Here is a 24,945-nt window from a genome sequence, read left to right as displayed (position 1 = left end):
GCAACCTGCTGGCTTTGGTAAGGGCTCCTTGGGGACTGCGATGGCAGGGACATGAGCCGGGCTGCAGCAAGGGCAGGGACAGGGCTGCGTGCACCCAGGGCCTTTGGTGGGAGCCAGCAGGGAGGCTCCAGCCCCGCTGGCTGTGCCACCACGTCAGCGTGAGCCCCAGGTCCCCCGGGAGCTACAGAGGGCCTCAGAGACAACTGCTTGAGGCTCCGAGCTGCCCAGCCCTGGGGTGTGCGAGGAGGACGTGTTTTAGCTTTGCAAATTTCCACCCGCCACTGAGATGGCCCCAGCTGGCGGGACCGGTGCTCTGGGAACCCGTAGGTGCCGGCCAGTAATAATGGGATGAGGTGGGGCGGCACCTGTTATTTAAGACAGGACCTCTACCATCTGGCGGCTGTGGGGAATTAAAGCTTACCTTGGGCACGGGTGGAGCGGGTGCGTTCACACACACACACACACCTACCTGCATGTGGAGCGCACTGAGGCAATCAGCTTCCTCGTGCATGGTTATTCACTGCAAGGCTCGTTTGCCTTGTAGGAAGAAAAACAATAATACAGCTGTATCATGTTCTGATAAGCTTTCAACCTGAAAAAAAAAAAAAAAAAAAAAAAAAAAGCAATGCCACGATGTAGTTGTGGTTTTTGAAGTGAGCGTGGTGCCGCGGTGAGGATCAGGATCTCCCTCTGGCCACTGACCCATTTCAGCTGGAAATCAGAGGGGAGTTGTCAGCCCTCGGAGCAATCAGGCTCAACCTTCCCCAGGAGGGTATTGGGAATGGAAAAACCTCGCTGCTTTCGAGATGAAGTTTATTAAAGCCATGACATGAGGCACTGTCTGCGCAGCACGCCTGATGTCTGGGGAGGTTGATTTGAGTGCTGAGGCGCTGCGTGACATCGATCACACACCTGGAAATCTGAATTTCAGAGGCACCGCTTGCCTACCCCAGCAGAATGCTTTCAGACATGTAAAGATGCCTCGTGTGTGTTTATTGTAGGGCAAGTTCTCTTCTCCTGGGCATGTGGCTAAGCTTTCCCATCACTCTAGTCCTGAAAAGCTTACGGAGATGACAAATCCTCGCGATTCAGACCATGAACAGATTACAAGCAGGACCAAGAAGAAACATTCCTGCACAGGAGAGACTTTTCCCATCAGTTCTGGAGGTTTTGTTCCTTTGGAGTGGCTGCTGGGTGCTGCTGAGCTCAGCCCCGTCCCGTTGGACAGGTCTTGGTGCTGTGGCTCCCGGGGTGCCTGGGTGCTGCTTCCAAGGCGCCCGTCGGTCTGCAGATAGGCAACAGATAGTGCAGCGAGGGGGGATAGCAGCCAGGACAGATCCACTGGGGCTCTGGGTTAAAAGTGAACCTTAATGAATGAGCCCAAGCCCACAGAAAGCTACCGTAACATTGTGTTTTTGGAGAGTGGGTCCTCAGGAAGAATTAGGGCTGTGCTCCTCTCTCTGGGCTTCGTGCCCTTGTCCCTGTTTGCAGTGGCAATGAAACCCTCTCTCTGCACATTTCCTGCGTCCAGCTAAATACGTTCCAAAAAGCAAACAAAGAACAACAACAACAAAACCAACATACAACAGGTAACGTGTCTCCTTTCTGGGGGCCCGATCCAGCAGACGTACTTTGCCACTTACACGGTCCTGCAGCCTTTTCACCCTCCATAAAGCCATGTGTCTAATCAGGGGACCGAGCTGAGCTACTCGTTAGAATCTTGGCCAAACCACAAACATTTGTTTCCTTGCTTTATGCCAAACTCCGAGAAAGGAGGAGGGAGTGGCACGAAGCTCATGTTAATGAGTTCTTCGTTCCCCACAGAGAGATAATCAGAGCACAGCTCAGAAATTCATCAACATTTTTTATTAGCACTTTAATGGCCTACAATTTTTTTTTTTTTTTTAGGGAGTTACTTCAGCTAAGAGCTAGATAATTCCTCGTGCAGCTGTGGTTTAGGAAGCAGCTCAGGGGACGTGCATGTCAAATTACTTGAGCTCTAGTTAAAAAAGAATAATATATATATGCACCACAAGGTTTCCTGGGTGCCTCCTTTTACAGTCAAGGGCACTATGTCCTCAGTCTGTCTCTCCTGGGTTGTGTGGGGTTTTGAGGGTTCTTTTGCACTCTTTGCAGCCTGGAGAGCCGCACAGTGAAGCGCCAGCCCCTGCTGGCACTGCACCTTTGCCATGGACAAGGGACTGTGACAGCTCCCTGCTCCACAGACCACTGCAGCTTCAGCTGGCCGAAATGAGGATCAAAGGTGCCGAATGCTGAGAGCCGGAGCCTTTTACCCACTGCTGTGGGGTGAGCCCCAAGCCAAGGTGTTCACCTGTGCCCAGAAGACCTGCCTCAGGCACCTATCTATAGGTTATGTCGAGAGCTGACGGGTGGGGAGTGCTCTCACGGCCCCAGGGGAGGCTGCTCAGAAATTACACAAAGTTTGGCATTTGCAGCTGCTTTCTCAAGGAGGCTTTCACAGTAGGAGCATCTCCATCTCACCCTCCTGCTTCCCACGGCGTAATGTGGGGCTTTGCTTTTGCTTTTATGAAACTTGGGGCATTTTGCAGCCCCCATGCCCGCAGAAGCCTCCCTCCTCCTGCAGCGAACCGCCAAGGCAGCAGGGGCGGCTGCTCTGGGGTCCCTTTGGTTGGGAAGGCAGAGAGCTGCCGGCCTTGCGCTGTGGTTGAGGAGGGCTGCTCGCTGGAAATGGCCCTACAGCTTCTTCCCATGCCTCCCCCGCTCCCCAGCGGCCAGATTTCCTTCTGGTCTTCTGGAGAGAGCTGTGAGAATATATACATTAAAGGCAGGCAGTGCAGTGCTGCAGGACAGTTGGGGTTATGAGAGTATAATAAAGGAATACTATGTACTTTTTCCTGAATCGAGCCCCAAGTGTTTCCTGTCAAACCTCAGCACAATGGGACACAAATGTCCAGTTCATTACGTTCACATTTCCTCCAAACCGCAGTCTCTTTCCTTCAAACACAGAGGACAGGAAAGGATGCTCTCTGCCCCCACTCACGTTTCTCGACTGACTTTGTGTCGTGCGAGAAGGGATTGGAGGCTTTCGTCAGTCGCTGTGCTCAGTGGGTTGTCTCCCTTCAGCCCACACCACCTTGGGATGCAAGAGGTGTAAATAGGGAAGGATCCCTTTGAAATCAAAGAGAGCTTCGCTGGGGGAGAATCAGCATGAATGGAAGCGAAATGAGGTCCATGGGGAATAAAATGCTAATGGCTGGGGAAAAAAAATCAAGATTCACAGCACTAGTCCAGAAGAATGGTAGCTCATATCATATATATAAAAAAAATAGTTCTCATTTCCTCCTTATCCCTGCAGGACAGGAAAGAACATCCTGCTCTTTTAATATGAGCAAAATACGAGTTATTTTTGGAAGAAAAAAAAATCACGCTCAGAGCACGGTTTTCAAAAGACGTCTCTAATCTGTGATTCTGATGATGCATGTGGAGCACAGCACATCCTTCTGCAGCAAGAAAGCCAGGTTTGTCGCCTCGGCACCGTTCACACTTGGGCAGAAGGCTTCTGCTGGTTGCGTGAGGAGCCAGCAGCTCCTTGCCAGCACATCGGCTGTGTCCCGAAGCCAGCCGCCCCCTCCCAGGAGGTGTGCAGGGGGCAGAGCTGCAGTGGTGGGAAGCCCAGCCCGGCTGCTGGGGGAGAGCGCAGGGAAGTGTCAGGGCACAAGGTGATGGGCTGGGGGGTGAGTGCTGATTCAGGAGCACTGAAATTGGCTTTCTGGACCCGTGCTGGACTCCAGGCCAAGCTCCTATTTTGTTACCTCCAGGCGTAGAACAAGGCTGGAGCCCTCCCTGCCCTCAGTGGTGATGGCTCTTTTGGCACCATGCTTCTTGTTCTTCCCACGGGCCTGCAGGGGATGTGTGCTGTCATCTCCTGGGCTGAAGTCTGGAAGTTTAGAGCATAAAGTCAAACTCAGGGCCTTTGGTGCAAGCTCTTGCTTATCGTGTTTGATGGACCACTTGAAAGGACAGAGGTGAAATCAGCCTCGGATTTGTTAATGTGCATAAGCAACATTAATTCATGAATAATGTTTGATTCTGATTCTGCATGGGTAACTGTTGACTCCCAATGCCCCTTTTGAAGCAAATAAGAGTGAAGAACATATCTTAGCACAACATCTAATGATTAGGATAAACAAACTGTTAATCATTTACCACTGCAAGATTAACAAACTCTTAGTGCATTATAAAAAGAGCTCCAGTTTCCCTTTAAAAACCATTCAGCAAGAGTAAGATTTTAGCTCCTCTCTATGTCAAGGGCCCCAAATACCTAAGCAGACTCTGGGGAATGACCTCATCTGTACTTTCTGAGCGTGTTCCCAGGGATGCTAACACTAGGAGCAGCCGCCTGTCAGTGACGGAAAGCCAGGGAGCAGGAGCTTACCCCCCAGCACAGCAGGGGCCAGATGTACTTGTGGGATGTGCCACTGGGATGCCCCAAACCCCAAAGGGCAGCACGGGTCAGCGGCACGCACACCGAGCATCCTGGCACTCACCCGTCGTACGCCGCACCGCTGAGAGCACGCTTAAAAAATCCACCCGGAGATATTCCTATGAAGTCAGGGGATTACTCATGCACTTAGAGCACTGATTTCCCTGGCGGGACAAACTGTGTTCCGTGGTTTCATCCGCGAGGACGTGAGGCTGTTTCTGCTGACTGCCTCGGTTTGTTCTCAGACAGGAAGCGGAGCGGGGCGGCCTGGACCCACGGTCGGGTCTGTGCAAACAGCTGGTGGAAACTCACAGCACATCAGTCACAGAGATCCGTGGATGGATGCGAGGGAAAAACCCGTGCTTGTCTGTGCCCGGCAAATCCGGATCATTCTGCAGAACGTGTTTTAACCAGCTCCACGTTTGGCTCTTTCCCTGCTGCTGGCGCAGCGTGAAGTGCAATGTCAGGGCTTTGACCGGGGCGCCTGAACCCTCTGGGATTCTGCAGGGGAAAGATAAATGGTCACAGCCATTTCCCTACGGGAGATAAGGAAACTGCGGGGGAGGAAAAGCACAAATCTCTAACAATAGTGCTATGCGACTCTGCGTACGGCGACTTACATACTGGAAAATAGCGCCCAGATCCATTATATAGGAAAGGCACTAAATCTGTGTAATTGTTGTACGGCTGAAGAGGAAGCTCGACCCACTGTGCAGAAAACAGACCTCGGATTGTCTCAAGATCGATGGTAAAAAGACAGCAAACATCAACAGAGCTCCCCAGAGTGGGAGATACATCAGTGCAAATTGAGTGTCTGGTCCCCTGGAGTTCTGCAAATCATCAGAAAAGACATTAATGTCATTAGTAAAAACAACAAACGTGCCTATACTTATTACTTATTTGTAATAAGATTTGGCTAATGTATAATTAGCAGGCTTCAGAAGTCTTTAACGACCTCTGAGATTAGCCTGTCTGCCACGCTGAGGTTCACCAGAAAATTCTCATCGTTGCACTGGAGCAGCAGCTTCCCCAGCAGCCCCTACGCCCTCAGTGGGACCCACACCACATACGCAACGCGGCTCCTAAATCCGCGTGAGCTGGATGCATGTATATACACACACATGCATTCGTGTTGTTTGGTTGCTGCGTGAGGGTAGTCTTTGATCAGGACTGCTTGTTTCCCAGCAGGCGAGAGCAGCCTTTTGCCGAGCAGGGCAGCGAGCTGTGCTGAGGACGTGCGGTGTGTACACGCAGGATCACCCGGTTCGAACGCATCCAGTTGTGCCTGGCCGATGGAGCTGGCTCGCTGTCCTTCTGCTGTCACGCTTTCCCTCCGCTTTCAGCGTGGCTGTAACAAGTTATTCAAACACGTGCTTCGCTAAGGATGTGCACAGCCCAAGATTTGCTGTGCTGGCATGGGACAGGTCCTTGTGTACTGGCTGGCCTGGCGTATTGGTTTGAGTCCCCATGTGAAAGAGACGAATTGGGTGACACCAAATGGCACCGTACAAGACTGCACTTTGTGCTTCTGCTCCTCGGGAGGCTGGGGGGATTTTAGCCTGAAGGATAGGCTTGGATGTGCCGGACGGGAAAATGGCACATAAATATTCAGCTGACATTAAAGCAGATGAGGATGGCTGTGCAGGAGCTGGCACTCTGTCAAACCAGCTGCAGCTACGGATCCAGCATCCTGCCTGATGTTTGGGTGGGAAACCAGCTCCAGAGCTGGCAGCTCTGCACCATTTTCTACAAGCTAGGGACTTTTCAAAGCTTTGTTTCACCTCATTTTACACCACCAGAGGTGTTCAGAGGCTGGTGTGGCACCAGGAGAAGGGGCCGTGAGTCAGCTGGGAGCTTCTGAGCATCTGATGATGCCTTCACCCGCCTGGAGCCCTCCGGCTGCCAGGGTCGGGGGCTGGCAGCAGCTGCTCTGTGCCACGCTGGAGAGCCCAGCTCGGTGGCAGGTTGGAGGAGAACTCTGGCTTTGCACAGGGTCTGTACGGAGAGGAGAGGTGCCAGGGAGGGCCAGGAGGCTGAAGAGGAGAAGAGAGACAAGGCTCTGCTGTAGGTGCCCTGTCCTTCAGAAGTCTGATACCCCTCCATGTCCCACAGGGTCACTGCAAGGGGAACTCCCAGCAGCTTCAGCTGCTCCGCTGGTCTTAGAAACTGCTTGTTCAAATGCCATTTCTCCTCACACGCTGAATCTGTTTAGTGATCCACCTTCTGTCACAGGCACCAGAGCTCTGACGCCATCAGAAATCTGCTCCTCTCCATGCGACGTGCTGCTCAGACCATGCCTACGTGCCACAGGAGCAGTGCTGGGACAGCCACAGGCCGGGGACATCCATCCCTGTCCCACGAGCAAACAATGCGGTCCCTTCACTGGTGATGCTGTTATCAGTGGTTCAAAACAAGATAGCAAAAATACTTTCCATGCTGTGCAACTGGCTTCCTAGATCCAGCTGCATTATGATGCTCGCCCTCTGGTACTCTCAAGGATTATCAGTGTAATTCCTAACGCTAATGGAAAGGTAACACCGAGTGCAAAAAGCAAAGGACAGGTGCAATAAAGTTGGATTGCATTTCTGTCTCTGCTCCAAACTTTGTGTACAAAGAAGGGGAATGTCTTCAAGGGGAAACATTTTCATCAGATTTGCATCCCCACATGTGAGAGTCCAAGCTTTCAGATGTACCAAAAGAATTAATTTGCCTTTCGAATCCTAATGCAGCAGGTGTTTTCATAACTCGCCGCCTGCCTTCCACCTGGGTGCTCATTTTCCCAAGCCCAGACTGAAATGTCCTCAGCCACTGATGCCTCCAGTGGGATCTGATGCTGGATTTCTGTCACAGAAGCTGCTGCCAGGCCAGCAGCACCAGCCAGCTGTGCTTGCAGAGCCTCTCTGCTCTGTGCGGACCTTGCATTTCTCTCAAACACAGTCAAACTGTTGATTCGAGACCGACAGACTACTGTGAATGCTCTGCTTTATCAGAGGAAATAGTTGGAGGCTGAAGTCTTGGTCCCCGACAAGTCTTTGCGAGGATATTAGCGTGTCTTGCCAAGACCTCGTAATTCCCTCGCAGCCGATGCAGCATTCCTCAGAGGCCATAAGGCGAGACGGGAAGGAGGATCACGGGGCTTGGTCAAGGCTGAATGAGCTTCTACACAGAAACACTGAGTGTGTGACCTCCTCTCGGACACATCCAATGGAACAAAAACCACTAGATTTTGGAGGACCCATTAGAGGCATCTATTTTCCAAATGTCTCGTGTAAGGAGAGAAGAACATATTTTTGAAAGGGAAATAAAAGCTGCCTACGCAACGCGATATTCTTAGCAAAACAAACAGCCTGCATGACTGGGGTTAAAAAAAAGAAAAGGAATCAGGGAAGAGGATGTTGTACAACTATTACTAGATTTTGTTTGCCTGCTCTACACAGAAACGAGAGCGTCAAGAGAAGCAAAACAGAATAATGCTAAACCTGATCCCTGCTGTGTAACAGATTATGCAAAACTCTGTCCTCCTGGGAGTTGCCTATGGGAGGTTAAACCTGGCTCTCAAAAGATGAGCTGCAGGTTTTCAATTATGTCAATGAGAATGCCGCGGTGGGGATTAGGAGAAGATGATCCAGTCAAGATGGCCCTTGGAGACATGCTTTTTATTCAGCCAGAGGATGAGCTCTCTGACTTGCACTCTCGCAAGCTTCTAAGGTGTGCATGGAGAAGGGCAGCCCAGAGATGCCCCCAGCAGGCTCCAGCAGCTTGGCTGGGACTGGAGTGAGCAGCCCTTGGCTCCCGGTGCCTTGCTGTGGCTGTGCCCATGCTAAAATGCCATGTGGCTTCTTAGTCATGGGAGCTGCCTTGCTGCATGCTAGTCTGGGTGTCTCAGTGTCACACACCATTGCCAGGGTCTTTCTCCATCCTGAAGAGCAATGAGACTTCTACCAGCAGCTGCAGAGAAAAGCAGCCAGCAGGGAGGGATCTGTATCTCCTACACTAAGGATCTTTATTTGGTTCGCCACTCATTGTTCTGACAGTTGTCTCATTTATTCACTTTTTACATCAAAATCCATTCCTTTAAAGCTTATGTTAAGCCTTAAGCTTCAGCATGTGCTAATAGTATTAATCATTCTGGAAATAGCTCTGTCTCTTCTGTTACCAGTAGCTATCTTGATGGTGCTGCCCTGGCTCCCCACTGCGTCTCTGCTTCCTGGGGATGGCTCTTGAGCGACGAAAAAGGGGCACAGCCAGGGCCAGGGCAGCGGGCAGGAGCAAGCCGAGGGGATGCCCTTTGGCTTTACTGAGGTGCGCTTAGCTGCAGCACAATTCAGCCCTGGTTTCTTTGTGGGGGGCTGAACTTCCCCTGTGCATCCCATCTGTCCTGGAGGAGACATCACACAGCACACTCAGGGTGGTGAAGCAGGTCCAGAAAACTTCCAGGAGGGTCCTACTGTCACAGGCATCAAGGGCAGATGGGACCTGCAGACAGGAGAGCCAGGTCTTGGAAACGGGCTGGGATCCTGCAGATCAAGTTCAGTGTCCTGCCCATATGGTTTTGCCTTTTCACTAGCCAGGCTTCTGTTTGTGCTTCTCTTCAGAAAAAGGAAGGTTATTCCAGAGGGCTGTGAAACCATCTCCTGGTTATGTTAAGAAGTAAATATCATGTGCAGAATCACCAGCAGAGAAATTCAACTAGGACTAAAAATAGTTTCCTTTTGCTTTCTTATTAAAAAAAAATAAATGCTAATGCCTGGTTTTAGGATTCTTGTGTTCCTTCATACAACAGTCAGTCTTAAAATAAGATAATAAAAGTAATAATAAACAACAAAAACATCCTCTTGGACAATGTTTTATTCCCTTCGCAATTGCCTGAACCAGGTTTTCTCTCCTTTCTGATCACAGAGTATCTCACAGCTAGCTATAGACAGTGGAAAAGTACCAGTAGCAGCAGTAAGGTTGCAAGTAAAACATTGTCAGCTTCCTTGAATATAATTTAGCTGCTGAAAAATGAGTGATGGCTACAAGCGTATGACCAGTCACTCTCTGCTTCTTGGCCCATGGCTTAAAAACTGCAAATTAGTACAAAAATGCTTCACAGTTAATTAAAAGCCTTACTTTTATGAAGGTCAGTAGAGACAGCTCTGCCTATGATTGCACACAAAAACTTTTAGCACACTTGACAAATCACTTCCCAAGTTTTAGTTTCCCATTCCTGGATGGCACAAAATGCTTGCAGACCTGACAACTTTTCCACGGCCCATAGCAGGATCCAGGAGGACAAACTCTGCTGTGGGACATTTGGAGGTCTCAGTTACACTACGATCACGTTGCTGCTGTACCGCAAGTTGTACTTGCTGAAGTAGTCCTTGAGTAGCAAAAGATTAGGTTGTTTTTAGCTATTGACAGACCATGCACATGTGAAATGTATGGGATGTGACTGGAATTGGATCAGAATAATGCCACAGTAATTGCTTAGGAAATATTAAGCTTTTACTGATCAATAGGCAAGTCAACAATTCATGTGAGGTCACTGTGTAACTATTTGAGGCATTCTAGCAGTACCTGTGTTTTACTACTCCAGTACCATGCAGCACACATCAAAATATTGTACTGGTAGCTGAAATTAAATTAATCTCTGGTTCCTGATTTCTTCTGCACTGATCATCTATTTGACTCTGGGGTCAAATAGTAGTAGTCCTCCTTCAACTCAGAGCATGCTGTCAATGCTAACATTAACATTAGCATACACTCATAGCCAGGACAGAATAATCAGCATGTAGCCCTATCTCTTTTCTTGCTAATGTTTTGTCATGAAGCATGTTTAAAAAGTCTGGAAATGAGCATAAAATTGAAAGTTAACCAGGCTACTTCATACCTTTTACCACAGCAGCATCAATAGCCATGTCACAGAACAAACGTATTGAGAAAACAATTTTTGCTGCCAGTGCCATTGGGAAAAAGCCCAATTCCCCTTTCAAGTTGGAGCAGTGTTGCCCGAGTTAAACAAATGCAAAAAAACAGGATGTTGTGATTATCTTTACTCCCTCCAAAAACGCGGTGCATTTTTTTGCATTGCAGGTTAGGACACCCTGGTCATCCTGGGCTGCTTTTCCGTGACACCCAGTGCTCGACACCGTCCCCTGCTTCTCCCTGGGCTCCTTCCCTGCGTCCCCGTGCCCCTTCCCCTGCTGTGGGGCTGCGCTGTGACGTTACCGCGGCTTTCCCAAGTTCGCCTTGCAGCAGACGGAGCCTTTTGGCACGAGCTGCCGGCAGCAGTCACTTCTCCAGCTCTCGCCTTCTGTTGCATTGCCTTGGCAACAAGCTTCAGCAGCAAGGCAGCAGCCTTGAACTTGTCAGGGGCTGCTGCAACGCGCCACTGTGCTGCTCGCCGGCACCACGCGTTGCTATAACGACTGCCGGCAATAAAACTCATCTCCCGGCTTAAAACAGGAACTTTTACAGTCTGTTTCCTGGCAGAGCTGTGGCGATATTATGGGAATCCTGGCAGGGTGACTGGGGAGCAGGCGTGCAGGGGACTGGTCCCTGTGTCACCCATGGGTTGTCGCAACCCCAGTGTCACGAGTTCGGCCTGAATCACCGGTGTGAGGTCTTAAAAAAAAACACCTTGGTGGAGACCAGGCTTTCTGAGCCAGAGGAGCCCTTGAATGAATGAGGAGTGTTTTTAACCTGTGGAAAACACCGTGGGGGTGTAGTTGAGGTGGCAGTGTGGAATTTTCCCCCTGCCCTGTCCCACCTCCTTCCTGCGCCTCCACTCCCGAGGACGGCGTGAAGCACTCGGCCTCTTCCCGTCTGTCGTGGCAAGGAGCACTTCGTGCAGCCTGAATGTCATCCTCGCTTTTCCATAACACAGGCCATATTTTTTCAAAGGGGTAGGACTCATAAGCTGTGACCCGAGCAATGGGAAGGCTTGTTAAAGGGTAACCACAGGAAAATACAGCCTAATCTCTTCCCCAGCCCCTGCCACTCTGCTCCCTGCCCATCGTTTGAAGGTGCCATGGTGTGAAGGAGACCCAGGCAGAAAGAGAGGTAGCCTGTGCAGGACAGAAGAGGTACACAGACCTGACAGACCGTCCCAGCCAATGTTACATGTGGAGCTAAAACCTCCCTGTCGCTTTCAGACAAGTTTTTGCCTGTCCTCCTCACCTGCTGTCACCGTGCGCTCCTCACAGGCTTCTGGAGGGGGCAGATGTGATGTCTGCTCAAGCCCTGCCCTGGCCCTTATGGGTTTGAGGTCTGCCCCTGCTCTCTTTCCCATCTTCCTAAAGGGATCCTTGTAATTGCTTTGTTTGGTTTTCAGGCTCGTGCTTCCTCTTGCACAGTTTTGAGCAACCATTGCCCAGGCTGAGCCACTGAGGGCTGAGCAGCCGGCCTGGCGGGGACACCCCAGCACCCACACTGCTCCAGAGCTCCTCAGATTTCATGTTTCAGTTGGGAAAAAAAGAAAAAAAACTGAGTTTTTCCTACCTCCTAATCTAGAGTTTTGGTTTCATGGATAAAAACAACTAATCAATGTGTTGGGTCTGTCTGGGATGGAGTCACCTTTCCCTGCAGCAGCCCACACAGTGCTGTGCTCTGCACTCATAGCTGGAACAGCACTGGTATCACTCCAGTGTTATGTCTATTGCTGCATAGTGCTGGCACAACATCAGAACTCCTTCCAGGCCCCCAAGAGCCAGCAGGCTGGGGGTGGGCAATTGATGGGGAGGGGACATCACCAGGGCAGCTGACCTAAACCAACCAAAGGGATATTCCATAACACCTGATGTCACACTGAGCAATAAAAGGGGGCCTCTCATGGGGGAGGGTCTCTCCTGAACAACCGGTACGCGTTTTGAGGCCCTGCTTCCCGGGACGTGGCCGAACATCGCTCGTTGATGGGAAGTAGAGAATAACTTTTTTTTCTTTCTCTCTGTGCTTCCGCGCGGCCTTGTTGTTTCTTTTGTTTCTCTTTCTCCCCATTCCCCTTTCCTTAATTAAATCATTCTCATCTCAAACCTCGAGCTCTTTGTGTTGTCTTTTCTCCCCCTTCCTCTTTGAGGAGGGGAGGAGTGAGAGAGCGGTTGTGGTGGAGCTCGGCTGCCCACTCGAGTAAAACCATCACAATCAAACATAGTGAGACTTTGTTTTAAGGAAAACCAGGTCAGGGCTCAGTTCTGCGAGTAGGCCTCAGGGTCGCAGCCCCTGAGGACCTGAAGTATCATGGCTGGGGGCCCATGGACATGGGCTACGAATCATCCTGCCCTGAGTTAAACTAAGTGGCCAGGCACCAAACTAACCCCCAAACAGCCCGTGTGCTTGGTGTAGTGGGCAGGTCTGGCTGCGAAATACCCGCCACAGGACTGCTACATGGTTAGGGATCACAGCCCCTACATGGGGCACACGCAGCACGTTTAATCCCAGCTTTTCCACTCTGTCCTGTTATCTGAGACAGACAATAACCCAATACTTCGTGTCTGGACTCCTGCACCCACTGGAATAAACATCTGTTTCTTGTGTTTCATTTAATATATTGCACAGCTCAGTATGCCAAATTATTTCCAATGTGCTCAGGCCCCAGGGGTTTTTCCACAGGTGAGCAGGTCTCGCCTGCAGAGGTTGTGACTTTGGGTGGGAGCTGGGGCTTGTAAAATAGGGTCCTTATGTATATTTATGAGTGAATCTCTGCTCTATGGTGAATGCTAATTGCAAACAAAATCCACATCTGGTCCTTCTCTGTCAATGCCAGATGCATCTTGAAGTCCTGACAATGCAGAATTCAATGCATGCCTGGTGGGTAACCAGTTTCCTAAGGAAATGAGGCTGCACAGGCTGTGTGCTCTGTCCATCCGTCCATCCATCACCACCTCACAGAGGTTTGGGGCCCCTCGTGCAGCTCCCAGCAAGCCTGATGGCAGGACATGGAGCGGGGAGAGCCCCAGGTCAGTGCTACCAGAGGAGATGGGTGCTGCCCCCAGCCCTGGCCACTTCAGGGCAGAGCCAGCGGGGCCATGCTGTGTGTTGCAGGCACATGGCATCGCTGGTATCATTCCTGGGGAGACACGGGAAGCTTGTGTGGCAACGGTGCTCCCAGGTGTTGGGCCAAAACGTGGGCATGACAGGCACTGAGCCCCGGTAATGTTCGTGAATATGAAGACCTTGGGGAAGGGTGGCATCACGTTAGCTGAGGAAAAGTCTCTGTTGCACAATAAGCACTTTTTTTTTTTTTTTTTTTTTTTGTATTTAAATACAGACAATATGTCCAAACTATCAGGATACACCTCCTTAGCAGCACTGTTTTACGCAAGCGGAACAAACCATCTCCTAAAGCACTTGACAGGGCAGCAGTGTCCACCATGCTCTCCTTTGCAGGCATTAGATCCAGCTTTTTCCATCTTTTTTTTTTTTTTTTTTTTTTTTTTTTTTTTTTTTTTTCCCTGCTATAGCAGACAAGGGGAAATGAAGAGGTCTTGGAAGTCGCTGCAAGGCTCACACTTCCCTTGCAAACAGCCAAGTGCAGACAAGCAGGGATGTGCGCTGCTCAGCGTGAAAACAGATCAAGGGGGAGAGCTCTGCAAACATTTTATTTCCATCCTTGGCATTAAAGGTTTACAAGTAGCAAGTAGAGTCCTACCGTCTGGTACTCAACTGAAAAGAGCACTGGGACATCTACCTGGCCTGCTACTGCCTCCCTTTCATTCCCAAATGCACAAAGGCAGCCACTGGGAACCAGCCAAACCCGATGAACTTCCAGGCCTGGCTGGCTGAGGCATCCTCCTAAGGAAAGCTGAGACAGGATCTCTAGATAGGTTTGTTCCATCCCTCCCTGCTATCTTTTCCCCCAAACACACCATTTGTTGTTGTAGTCTCTTGTTTCACTGTTTCCAAACATACAAAAATTATTTTAAATGTGATCCAGAAGAGACTCATTACACATGTTTGGAGTCTGTTTAACTCAGAGCTGACAGCTTAAAATACCATCACTTTTGTGCTGAACCATTCTCAGGACTTACTGTGCCTTGGCACGCTACATGCTGCTGTTGTACACTACCAAAATGCAGGTGTGAACTGCTAGGTAATTTTCTAGGGTGAAAATAGGAAGAAAACCATTCTCAAAATGTGCTCTCTCCCAGGCATGCCTGCAAGCTGTGAGGACATGCCCTGGCCAAGCCAGGCAGAGGCTGGACCATGAAGCTGCTGCAGCACTGTGAGCAGAGCAGCGGGCATGGCGGGCACAGGGCAGCAGCACGAGTCCGGGAGGCTTGGTTATTGCCCGGGACGGGACACTGCAGCACTGCCATGCAAGAGGGACTGCTGGGGAGTCCTAGTATGAGTACACCCTCGAGTTTCAGGCTGGGAGATGTCCCAGACTACCAGTGGGATGCTGCTCTCTGAAAGCCAGCTTGTGGTGTGAAATGAGCTGTTCCCTCAGCACAGGTGTTCAGCCCCATGCCCCAAATCCCCCTTTCCTATTGCTGCCTCTCCACAGCACCCTGCATGGGACCAGAGGTCTGCAGAGAGCTACCTGGGGCCACCTCCACCTCCCCCGTCCCGCCAAGGTGCACTAACAGCCAACAGTGCCATTAAAAAGCTATGAGCTCCCTCAGGGCCAAGGGTCATCTCAAAAGATTAGATTGCAAAACAGGAGTCACAATTTCAGCTGTGCCCAACAGGAGAAGGTGAATAAAATGAAAGCTGCAGCTATTATAAAGGTACCATGGCTATAGGAGGGCTGATAAGATAATGAGGGTTCTTTTATGGCTTATTTCCCAGCCTTGATCTCTTGATATGGATCAAGATTACAACAGAGTTAACGGCTCTGTCATATGGCGAGGTTGTTCTCAGGCAATTTTGGTTGCTACTTGCTAGGCCGTCCTCCCTCTCCCCTCTCTTTTGTAATCTGGTGGAATATAGCATTGTAAGATCATAAAAGATAGCCCATTTAGGGCAATTTAATAAAAAGCAAGGTATTTTGAACCACTTTCAAAAAACACCTTTGCAACTGAACTTAACCATTTTAGCTGAGATCAAACAGCTGCTTAGAAAGGACAGTTTATCTCTTTAATCATTTCAGATTACGTATCATACCCAGCACTGACTGATAAATTAATTATTAAAGTATTTTACATTATCTACATTGGCACATTCATTAGAAGCTTCCCAGAGACCCCAAATGATCAGGAAATAAGCATCAAACATTTGGGCTTAACTGGAAAGCTCATTCCCCTTTCTCTTATTTAACTTACAGGACATGTATTATTCAAACGAAATAAATAGTGCTGCCTCCCATGCACATCTGGGCAAAGCCTTTAGCAGCAGTCCTCTGCTGGATCCTTCAGCCTGGGGATCCACCTGCCTCCCCCGGGGCTGCGTCTCAGCACCAGTCCTCAGTGCACCCTGGAGACCCCCAGTGCTCATCCACAGGCTGGACGCTGGTCCTGTGGGGTCAGGCCACTGGTGGCACTGGGATGCGGAATGTCCACGGGTTTTCCCTACTTGCACGGGCAAGGAGATCTCTGGACCTCTTCTCCTCCAGGATGGGGAAAGCAGGGGCATGAGCCTTGGAGCCTGGAGGCCCTACAGGTCTGCTGGCAGAAATAAAGGCCTTGGCAGCACTTGGAACTCAAGGATTTATTATTATTATTATTATTTTGGGTCGTCCACCTATCAAACAGCCTTGGTGCTGCCTGCTACAGTGTGACGAGATGTCTGTGAAATACTTCCTGGCCCCTATACATCTGTAGGTCATTTTTAGATGGTCATTTTCTGGAATGAGGTTTCTACGAGAATACCCATCACATAATCATAGAATCACAGAATATCTGAGTTGGAAGGGACTCACAAGAACCACCAAGTCCAACCCCTGGATTCACACAAAACCACCCAAAAATCAGACCCTGTGTCTGACAGCGTTGTCCAAATGCTTAACTCTGACGGGCTCAGTGCCATGACCACTGCCCTGGGGACCCTGTCCCAGTGCCCGACCACCCTCTGGGTGCAGAACCTTTCCCTAACCCCCAGCCTGACCCTCCCCTGTCCCAGCTCCATGCCGTTCCCTCGGGTCCTGTCGCTGTCCCCAGAGAGCAGAGCTCAGCGCCTGCCCCTCCGCTCCCCTCGTGAGGGAGCTGCAGGCCGCCATGAGGCCTCCCCTCGGCCTGCTCTGCTCGGGGCTGAGCAAACCAAGGGCCCTCAGCTGCTCCTCATACACCTTGCCCTCCCGATCCTTCACTATCTCTGTAGCGCTCCCTTGGACACCCTCTGCTAGTTTTATGCCCTCATGCTGTGGTGCCCAGGACTGCACACAGCAGAGCTGGGGGCGAGGCCGCCCTAGCGCAGATCGGATCAGGACAGTCCCTTCCCTCAGCCGGCTGGCAGTGCTGGGCCTGATCAACTTGCCATTATTCATGGTGCCAGGAATGGAAGGAAATTGTCTGAATTTTAACATTTGGCCAGTCAAATACTATGAGAAGCCACGGTTGGGTACAGAAGCTGTCACAACACGGCCCTGCGACACCAGGGGCAGCTCTCGGAGCCGTCAGTATTCGCCGCCCAGCGCTTTGGGCAGTGTGCGCGCAGCCTCCTCGTGCACCTCATCAAACCGAGCCCTTAGCTGGGAAGAGAAAGAAGAGCGAAGAGGAAGGCGGGTGGCGTTTTGGTCACCACGCCAAGCACAGAGGCGTTGGCAGCGGTGACTTCATTTATTTTAACATTTCCGTTTTATTTTCCTCATTTATTTTAACCTCCAGAGGGCCACCGGTACCTCCCCAGTGCCCAGCCCCGCGCTGGGACCGTGCTGAGGAGGCTGAAAGTTGAGGAGTGAGCTTGAGGGCATCGAACTAGGCGGCCCGCTGACGTCACGCGCCGTGACGCCACGCGCCGTGACGCGAACACTCCGCCCCGCGCTCCCGTGACGTCGTCCGCGACGTCATCAGCGGCGGGCCTAGGCGGCAGGTGAGGGCGGGCAGGGGCTGCGCGGCCGGGTCGGGCCCGGGTCCGGGTCCTAGGGGCTGGGGAAGGCGGTGGCGGCTCCCGGCGGCCCGGCCGGCAGAGGCCCGGCCCCGGCCCGCTCTCGCCCGTCCCCCCGCTGGCCGCCGCAGCGCCGCGGCCCTGCCGGTTGGGCCCCGCGGGGCTGTTCCGGGCCGTGCCGGGCGGTGTGGGCAGAGGTCGCCGTGCCGTGCGGGCTCGCCCTTTGGCTCCCCGGGCGCGGCTCGCTGAGGCCCGGCGGCTCGCGGGATGGTGCTCGGTGAGCGGCGGCACGGGGAGCCGGGGGGCGGCGGGGCAGGTAACCGGGGCCTGAGGCCTCGGGAAACGCTGGGGCAGGGACGGGGCTGCTGAATGTCCAGCTAAATATCGCCTGCCTGAGCTTCATCGGGGCTGTAAGCCCTGGAGTCAGTAACTGCTGGCAGGGAAGCTCTGTTAGCTTCACACGGGCTTGTAATTACAGAGGGACCGCAGCAAATGGCTAGCAGAGATCTGACAGAAAATAACTCGTCTGTCTCTACAAGGCAAAGACAATGTGATTCGAAAGTTTGCAGTTTTTTTTCTTTTTACTGTTAACTTCTCAATTTTTTTTCTTACACTCTATGGGCTATCTAAAATCAAAGTCCTCTCTGATATGCTTTTCATTACTAATCAAGCTTTGTTCTGTTTTAGTAGCAAGTCTTTCAACAGCGAGAGCACTTTCTCAATCTATTTTTTTTCTCTCTTCAAGAGAACCTCTTGCTTGCTAAGAAAACCGGGCCTTGTCAGCAACGGGCTTAATTAAAAGCAAAGCCTTGTCGCTCTTGCCTGTTCAAATGAGACTTCCAGGCTCCTGGGGACAAAGCACAGGTGGAGAAAGGAAGCTGTGTCCTCGTGAGTTTATTTAAAACAAATAAGTAAATCTGCTGGCTAGTCACAATGTTGTTGCTCTCCCTCTTCTATGTTTTTTCTCTCTGTAAATAAATCAGCAGCTTGCTATAAAGGACGGACAGAAACACTCACAGTATAATAAAGTTCAGCGTAGTTGGCACTCGTTATAGGAAAAATATGGAATTTGTCTTGGAAATAAATCTGAGATGTAATCTAGTCCCAGTGAAGGCACTGGGGTCAGGCTGTCAATTTGGTGCTGTAGTGTGTGGTGCCTTTTGTGCATCCTTTGCTTCTTGTGAGCTGGATTTTAAAACACATTGTACCAGTCAGCAGACAGCGTGTCACAAGCGAGTCTGGTATGCTCTGAGCTTCTTGTGGCGAGGAGTATGAGTGACGGTCTTGGGCAGAGACCCTCACACCTGAAAGCAGCAGGTTTTAGTGCAGTTCTTGACTCAGTCACAGTGTTGCTGCTTGGCCTTTGGCAGATCAGACTGTGTTCCTATGGCTCTGTGAAACGGACGCAGCCTTTCTGCCTCCCTGTTTAGATGACAAGCATCACAGGACAGAACTGTGCCTTACTGTGTTTTGGCACAGGGCTGTGATGTTTCTTGGGGCTTCTGGTAGTTACTGAGGTGTAAGTAGAATAAGAGCATGTATAGGTAAAAAATTGTTTGAGACTTGCCTGCTGTTTGCTTCTGCCATCTATTCTGTGTTTGTGGACATAGCTGTGAAATGAACTGTGAAATGAACTGGTTGGAATAAAATACTGCGCAGTGTGGTGTTCAGGCAGCACAGAGCCTGCCCACCCTGCTCTGGGAGTGATGGCATTAAGGTTACAGCATCCCAGTCTGCATGTCTACGTGTGAAAGGAGTGGGCAGGAGACTGGGAAGGGGATTTTTTGCACGCACTTTGCACAGAGGTAAGTGAGGAAAAGACAGAGAGAATCTCTGAAGGCATCACTTGATTTTTGTGGGCTTTCAGGCCAGGCCTCTGCCACTGCTTACACAATCTCTGCAGCGAGCTGCAGTGAGGCACCTCAGCCTTTGCTCTGGCTTCCCAGCAGCGTGGCCTTCTGTATCCCTGCATGGTGCTCACCGCGGGCTCCAGCTGCTGATGGTTTTTGGGAAGCAGATTGAGAGTCTGCTGCGCATTGCAATACTAAAGGTGCACCCATTGCAGAACTGGGGCAAGGGAGTGTGCTTGGCCTGTGCCCTTGTTTTCCCCTCCATCTGTGCTGTGCCCCACTCCTGCCTCTTTTATCCAAGCTGAGATCAGCAGAGCATTTGCCAAAGGTCTTTAGGGAAGGTTTCTTTAAGCCACCCTTGTCCCCTGGCAGTCACCTGTGAGAGCTCGATGGGCTGTTCCTCCTGTTACAGCTGGGTACTCGCTGCATGAGCTGACATGCAGCCCAGAGGTGAATACACCCTGTGAAATCCTTGTGCGTGTCCTTGGGAACAGATTTCTTTTGTCTGAATTAATCCGGTCCCCAATCCAGTATGAAATCCCGGGCTGTGGTGAAACTTCTAAAAATTGCTTTAACTGCTCTGAGTCCCCAAAACGCGCAGCTCGCTCTCCCTGCACTGTTTGCTCCTGCAGCGAATAAGCCACAATATTTCTGCCCCCAAAGTGAAAAGATAGTTTCTTCCTGTGTGTGTGACTGATCTGTGCGGACTTGGAACCTTCAGCGTAATGTGCCAAGACCTTTGTTGGCTGTCATGGGGTTCCTCAAGCTCTTGGGCATGTCTGAGCTGCTCTGCTTCCAGGTGCCAAGAAGGGATGGTGTGTGTGACACTGGTACAGATGTCCTCAGAGAGAGTTCCTAGTGGTGGCAGCGTCCAGCCTGCATGTGAGCGAGGCCAGGGATGGCTGGAGGACCTCTGAAGTTTTTGTGCTTTCTTCCAGTTGCAGGTGAGAAGATGAGTCCAAAAATTACAACAGAGCTGCTGAAACAACTGCGGCAGGTGATGAAGAGTCCCAGGTATGTCCAGGAGCCTGTCCAAGCCTACATAGTGCCCTCCGGAGATGCCCACCAGGTATGGATGGATAGATAGATTATGGGAACAATTATACTTTCCTTCCCAATAAAAAAATACAAGCCAGGCATAACTAAAGTCATCCTTCATCCACTCACTTTAATGATTCTAGCATAAAAGCCTGAGTAACCTGAGAAACATCATGCTGGAAAAACTTTCTGGAGCCTGTTCAGGAGACTAAGGTTTTTACGTTCTTGCAACAAATCAGTGTGGATGTTCCACCAGCAACTTCTCATCAGATTGTTTCCAGGGAGAAAAGGGAGCTTGCCAGAGCACTTGCTGTCCCCATCCTGGCTGTTGGAAAGGATGGATTTACGGGGGGAGGAAAAGGCATTATATGGCTTTTAGTTTCTCCATTAGCACCTCCCAACCAAAATGTGCTCTGAAGCCTGGTGGCTGCCGAGCTTTCCCTTTGCTAGATCCAGTTCTTTCTGGAATTTGCTGCCTTGTGCTAAAGCTCTTAGATCCCATGCAGAGTGGGCTTTGGAGAGGCGGGGAAGGAGGATGCCACAATGACCCGTTCCTGCATCAGCCAATCCTGGGCACTAAAGACAGGAGTGGCTGGGCTGAGGGGGGTAACTCGTGGTGGCAGCTCTGTTGTGTGCAGCTTTCATGGCTAAGATTTTTGTAGTCTGTGACATTAATTTTAAATTTCTGAACTGCCTTTTACCTCCCCAGTCTGTTCGTTTGCTAGTTTTGCTCTTCTGCATGCTCTGTTGGGAGACCTGAGAACTGCTAAGGCTTTTTCCCTCCTCAGCCATTTTCAGGAAACAAAAGACCTGAAGCCTTCCTGGCTTGCACCCAAAGCTCTCTTTTACCCCAGGGTGCAAGAGAGCAAAATGCAACTGAATCGGAACCTTTGCCCTCGACTTGGCACTGCAGCGCGTTGGGTCCAGGCTTGTCTGTGCCCTGGGAGTGATGTGCAGCATCATGTTTCCTCTTTAGGAGATCCAAACTTGGGCAGGTAGGGGGGAAGGCGCTTTCTGCAGCTGCCATTGTCTGCTGCATTCCTGCCTCGAGCTGCCTCCATCCATATATAACTCTGGTTTCATTTCACTAGATGTTAAATGCTGTCATGTGAGTTGAAGAATGTGACCCTCAGGACTTCTGGGGTTTTCTGTTGCTCTCTTTTCCTTGACAGAGTGCAGTTAAGCAGAGAACCCTATGTTGCTATTTCCTGCCGGGCAAGTTGGTCAGGTTTCTTTGTGGAGAAAATCTATCTAAATGGAAACGATTACCAAAAGCTGCTGATTTTGGCACTTCCTGACTAGTTAGCACGGGATTTTGTCCGTGAGGTTTGGGAATTGCTGCAATTTTAGGCATAGGCGGAAACCTGTTGATCCCAGAACAGCCTCGCTGATCCAGGTGACTTGTGATGAGCTGAGATTTGCAGCTTCCTTACATTCCAAGCAAGGCTTGGTTTCCTGTATGCAGATAGGAACTTTGCAGGCCTGCAGTCAGTTTGCTCTCAGGCAGCTCCCTCTGACTCAGAACACTGTGGTCAGTGATGCCCAAGCTTTTAGTGGCTTGAGCTGTTTCCTACCTGTAGCCCAAGCTACTTATTCCTGTCCTTGCTTCTCTCAGCAGTTGCTGAGGCTATCCTGGGATCCATGCCAGAGAACTGATCAACAAGGAGGATTTTCCCACCTGTAGTGTTGACCCCGGTGTTAGGCTGGGTGAAACACGGCCTTTTTGGTTGCAAAGAACCCCCTGAGTTGGACTGGTGCTATCAGGCCCTGATGCTGCTGCTGCCGCCTAACTTTTCTTGGTAACATCACTGGGAAGAGTTGAGCTCTGGGCTTTGTGGTGCTTTTAATTTTTTTTTTTTTTTTTTTTCCTGCCAAGGCCAAAAGGCTTGGGTTATAATACTGCCTGGGGTCTTGCTACCAGTTCTGTCACTGCTTTCCATGCTTAATTGTGTAAGGAGGTGAGAGACGTGAAGAGCTGCTCTCATGCAGCTGGCCCTGACTTTGGCTTATCAAGGCTTCTAAAAAGGCATCTGTGGTGTTTGTAGCCAGCCCTGAATGTCAGCTGCTTTGAGTTTTGAATGTTTTGATGCTGGTGATAAGAAGTCAGGAGAAACTAACTGTTTCCCTGGGGACCTGGGTGGTCCAAAGGGTGGTGAGAAAGGAGAGCAGTCCCAGCCAGAAGTGGGCTGAAGTCCATGCAAGGAGCCCTGCTGCTTTTTGTGAGTACTGGGCATGTCTCATGGCTTGCGTCATCAAAGGAACGTGAAAAGATGAAGTGCCATGCTTTTGGGACTGAGGCACCCAATCCCTTTGTGTCTCCATGAAAAATGCTTGTCTCAGCTTTTGGGGTGTTGCAGTGGTAAGTGCAGGATCCATTTTTACATTGTCGTCCAGTTCATGCTGAATGTGGAGTCTGCCCATGTGGGGTTATCCAGAGATTGGAGGCGCTTTCCCCTTAGTGGGCGGGAATGATATTTGTATTGGAGCTTGGGTTTGAGTCACAGCATCACTGGGGCTGGCTTCCACCTCAGGTCTTGGCTCAGTGCAAACAAATTTGGTCAGATCTGGCTGATCTTCCACATGAAGGCAGGACCTGCCCAGCTCAGGGCCCCGTGTTTGGGTTGGCAGAGATGCCATCTGCTTGGGGCTGCCTCCTCTGACACACGTGTTGTGAGCTGAGGAATCAGCAGAGCTATAAAGCAAGGGAGGAGGTGGCTTGTGCACAGGTTGCACTGACCTGTTCTGGATCTTACTCTGTGGTTAGGTTTTTGGCAGCAAATGCTGACCTCCCTCCAGGCACGCAGCAGTGTTTGTTCTTCAGCGGCATCAGTGTGGGAGCTCTGCGGGCAGTGAGCTGCACTTCTCCTTGGTGCTCTACGTTGACATTTGAATGCCCCGGGTAAAATAAGTTTTAAGATGTTAATGACTCAGCCATGAGACTGGCGATAAGCACCACTGATTTCTTTGGGTTCTTCCTGGCTCGGCTGAGGGTTTCTGTGATGCAGCCCCCAATTTTATCTGCACACCCAGGACTGACAGGTGTGGAGAGCAGCCATGGAAAGCCTGAGAAAGGGGCAGGTTGAAGGCCAGCAGAGCTGCGAGACAGGCCCCAGGGGAATACCTGGCTCTGACTGTGCTGTGGCCTGTACTTTGTGTGGCGTACGCAGGTGTTCCCCTTGTAATTTTAGCTTGTGCAAAGTATGGGCTCGTCTTTGCGCAGAGGGGGTTGCTGCATGGAACGGAACAGGTGGGAGTGCAGGAATTCAGGCTGACAGATGAATGAACCCTCTTCCCCTCCAGGTCCCTCACAGGCCCTTTTAAAGCCCATCTGCCTCATTGTGAGCACAGAAACATTCTTTGGATTTGTCTGTGAATGGGACAGCATGAGGTATTTCCCATTCAGTCAAGGTCTTTGTTAGCTTAGGTCAGCTTTTACCAGATCTAAAACGGATAAACTTTTTTTTTTTTTTACCTTGTAGATTATTATTTTTTTTAATTACACCAATCCATTTCACTGTTCAGGGCTGTTAATGATGTTCTGGGCTGTTAATGCAGCTAGCTCAGCCTTGACTTGTTCCCATGAATGCAAAATTGCCTGCACAAGCAAACCAGCCTGTAATGTTTCTCTCCTGTGTTATCACACTGAGTGATGTGATCCACAGTGGGAAATATCCAGCATCTCCTTCAGGCGTTGGGCCCTCGGATGTGGTGCCCCTGCTGTGAGTTGAAAAGTGTTGGGGAGGGGGAGCTGTAGCAGTCATCGTGGCGGATAGTTGTTTGGAAATTTTGAAATGAAGGATCCTTCTCCAGCCCAGCGCTGCTCTGCCTTCGGGTGCCGTCCTGCTGCTGTAAGGTAGGCACCTGTTGGAAATGGATGTTCGATTCCCTTCCCAGAAGGGCTTTGTCTTCTCTGCCTGCTGATGCCTCCGTTGTTCTTTTGCAGGGGGCTAGTGGCACTGTTTCTGCTGATTAGTGGTTAGATGAAATAGAGGATTTCTTGGGAGCAATCTCAGGGATTTTCCCTGGCAATCGAGATCAAAAAATTATTCAGCCAGATCCTCTTTTGGGCCATGGGTTTTGCTGTTCCAAGGCTCGGTTTCATCAGGTCAGTGGGAAATGGTTGGTAGCTACCGCCCAGGACCTCTCCCGGGAGAGGAGAGACGTGGCTGTGCTGGAGGGGTTTTGACCGTGGAGTGGTTAGAAGCAGAAATAAACTGTTGGTCCTTGGTAACTGGGAGCTACTGCAGTCTGTGCTTGCTTGTTCCTGTGGTTTTGAACCCTGTCCCTTCTTCAGGAGAACAGTGAAGAAGAATAGATTTGAAGGGAGGATTCTCTGATGAGCAGGTGATTTAAAAATAGACATGGCCAGAGAGAGGGAAGTGCATACCTATCACAGCAGGAACCGAAGGCACCTGAGAGTCAGGCTGTGGTTTCTCAGCTCATTTCCCAAAATGTTTCTCTTGCCACAGCACAGCTGGGAGGAGAGGAGCTTTATGGGCACAGGAACCCTCTTAGGTTTCAGATCATTTCTAAGGTACAGATCTTGGGGGTTTGCCATTCGAACGTCACTGCTGTCAGCCTGGATTAAGCTGTTCTGCTGAGTTGTGCTAGTTAATGAACAGGCCTGCTCAG

At 50.6% G+C, this 24,945-nt stretch overlaps 1 protein-coding gene across 3 annotated transcripts in view; it reads left to right on the top strand.

The window, feature by feature from the left end:
* The first annotated feature begins 17,282 nt into the window (after positions 1 to 17,282).
* The window catches only part of XPNPEP1 (X-prolyl aminopeptidase 1), a 29,718-nt gene continuing 22,055 nt past the window's right edge, over positions 17,283 to 24,945 (top strand). Inside the window, exons 1-2 of one of the 3 annotated variants that reach the window (XM_035330201.1) lie at positions 17,283 to 17,410; positions 20,214 to 20,344. In XM_035330201.1, the coding sequence (XP_035186092.1) occupies positions 20,228 to 20,344 (117 nt within the window). In that variant the 5' untranslated portion in view covers positions 17,283 to 17,410; positions 20,214 to 20,227. Of the gene's footprint in view, positions 17,411 to 17,570; positions 17,631 to 19,313; positions 19,726 to 20,213; positions 20,345 to 24,945 lie in introns of those variants that run through there. The other 2 variants (XM_035330200.1, XM_035330199.1) reach the window with 2 other exon arrangements.

This window comes from Oxyura jamaicensis, chromosome 6 (genome assembly GCF_011077185.1).
Source record: "Oxyura jamaicensis isolate SHBP4307 breed ruddy duck chromosome 6, BPBGC_Ojam_1.0, whole genome shotgun sequence".
NCBI classification, from domain to species: Eukaryota; Metazoa; Chordata; class Aves; order Anseriformes; family Anatidae; genus Oxyura; species Oxyura jamaicensis.
The sequence above is the reverse complement of the archived record's forward strand: the minus strand, read 5'-3'. Positions and strand labels throughout refer to the sequence as shown.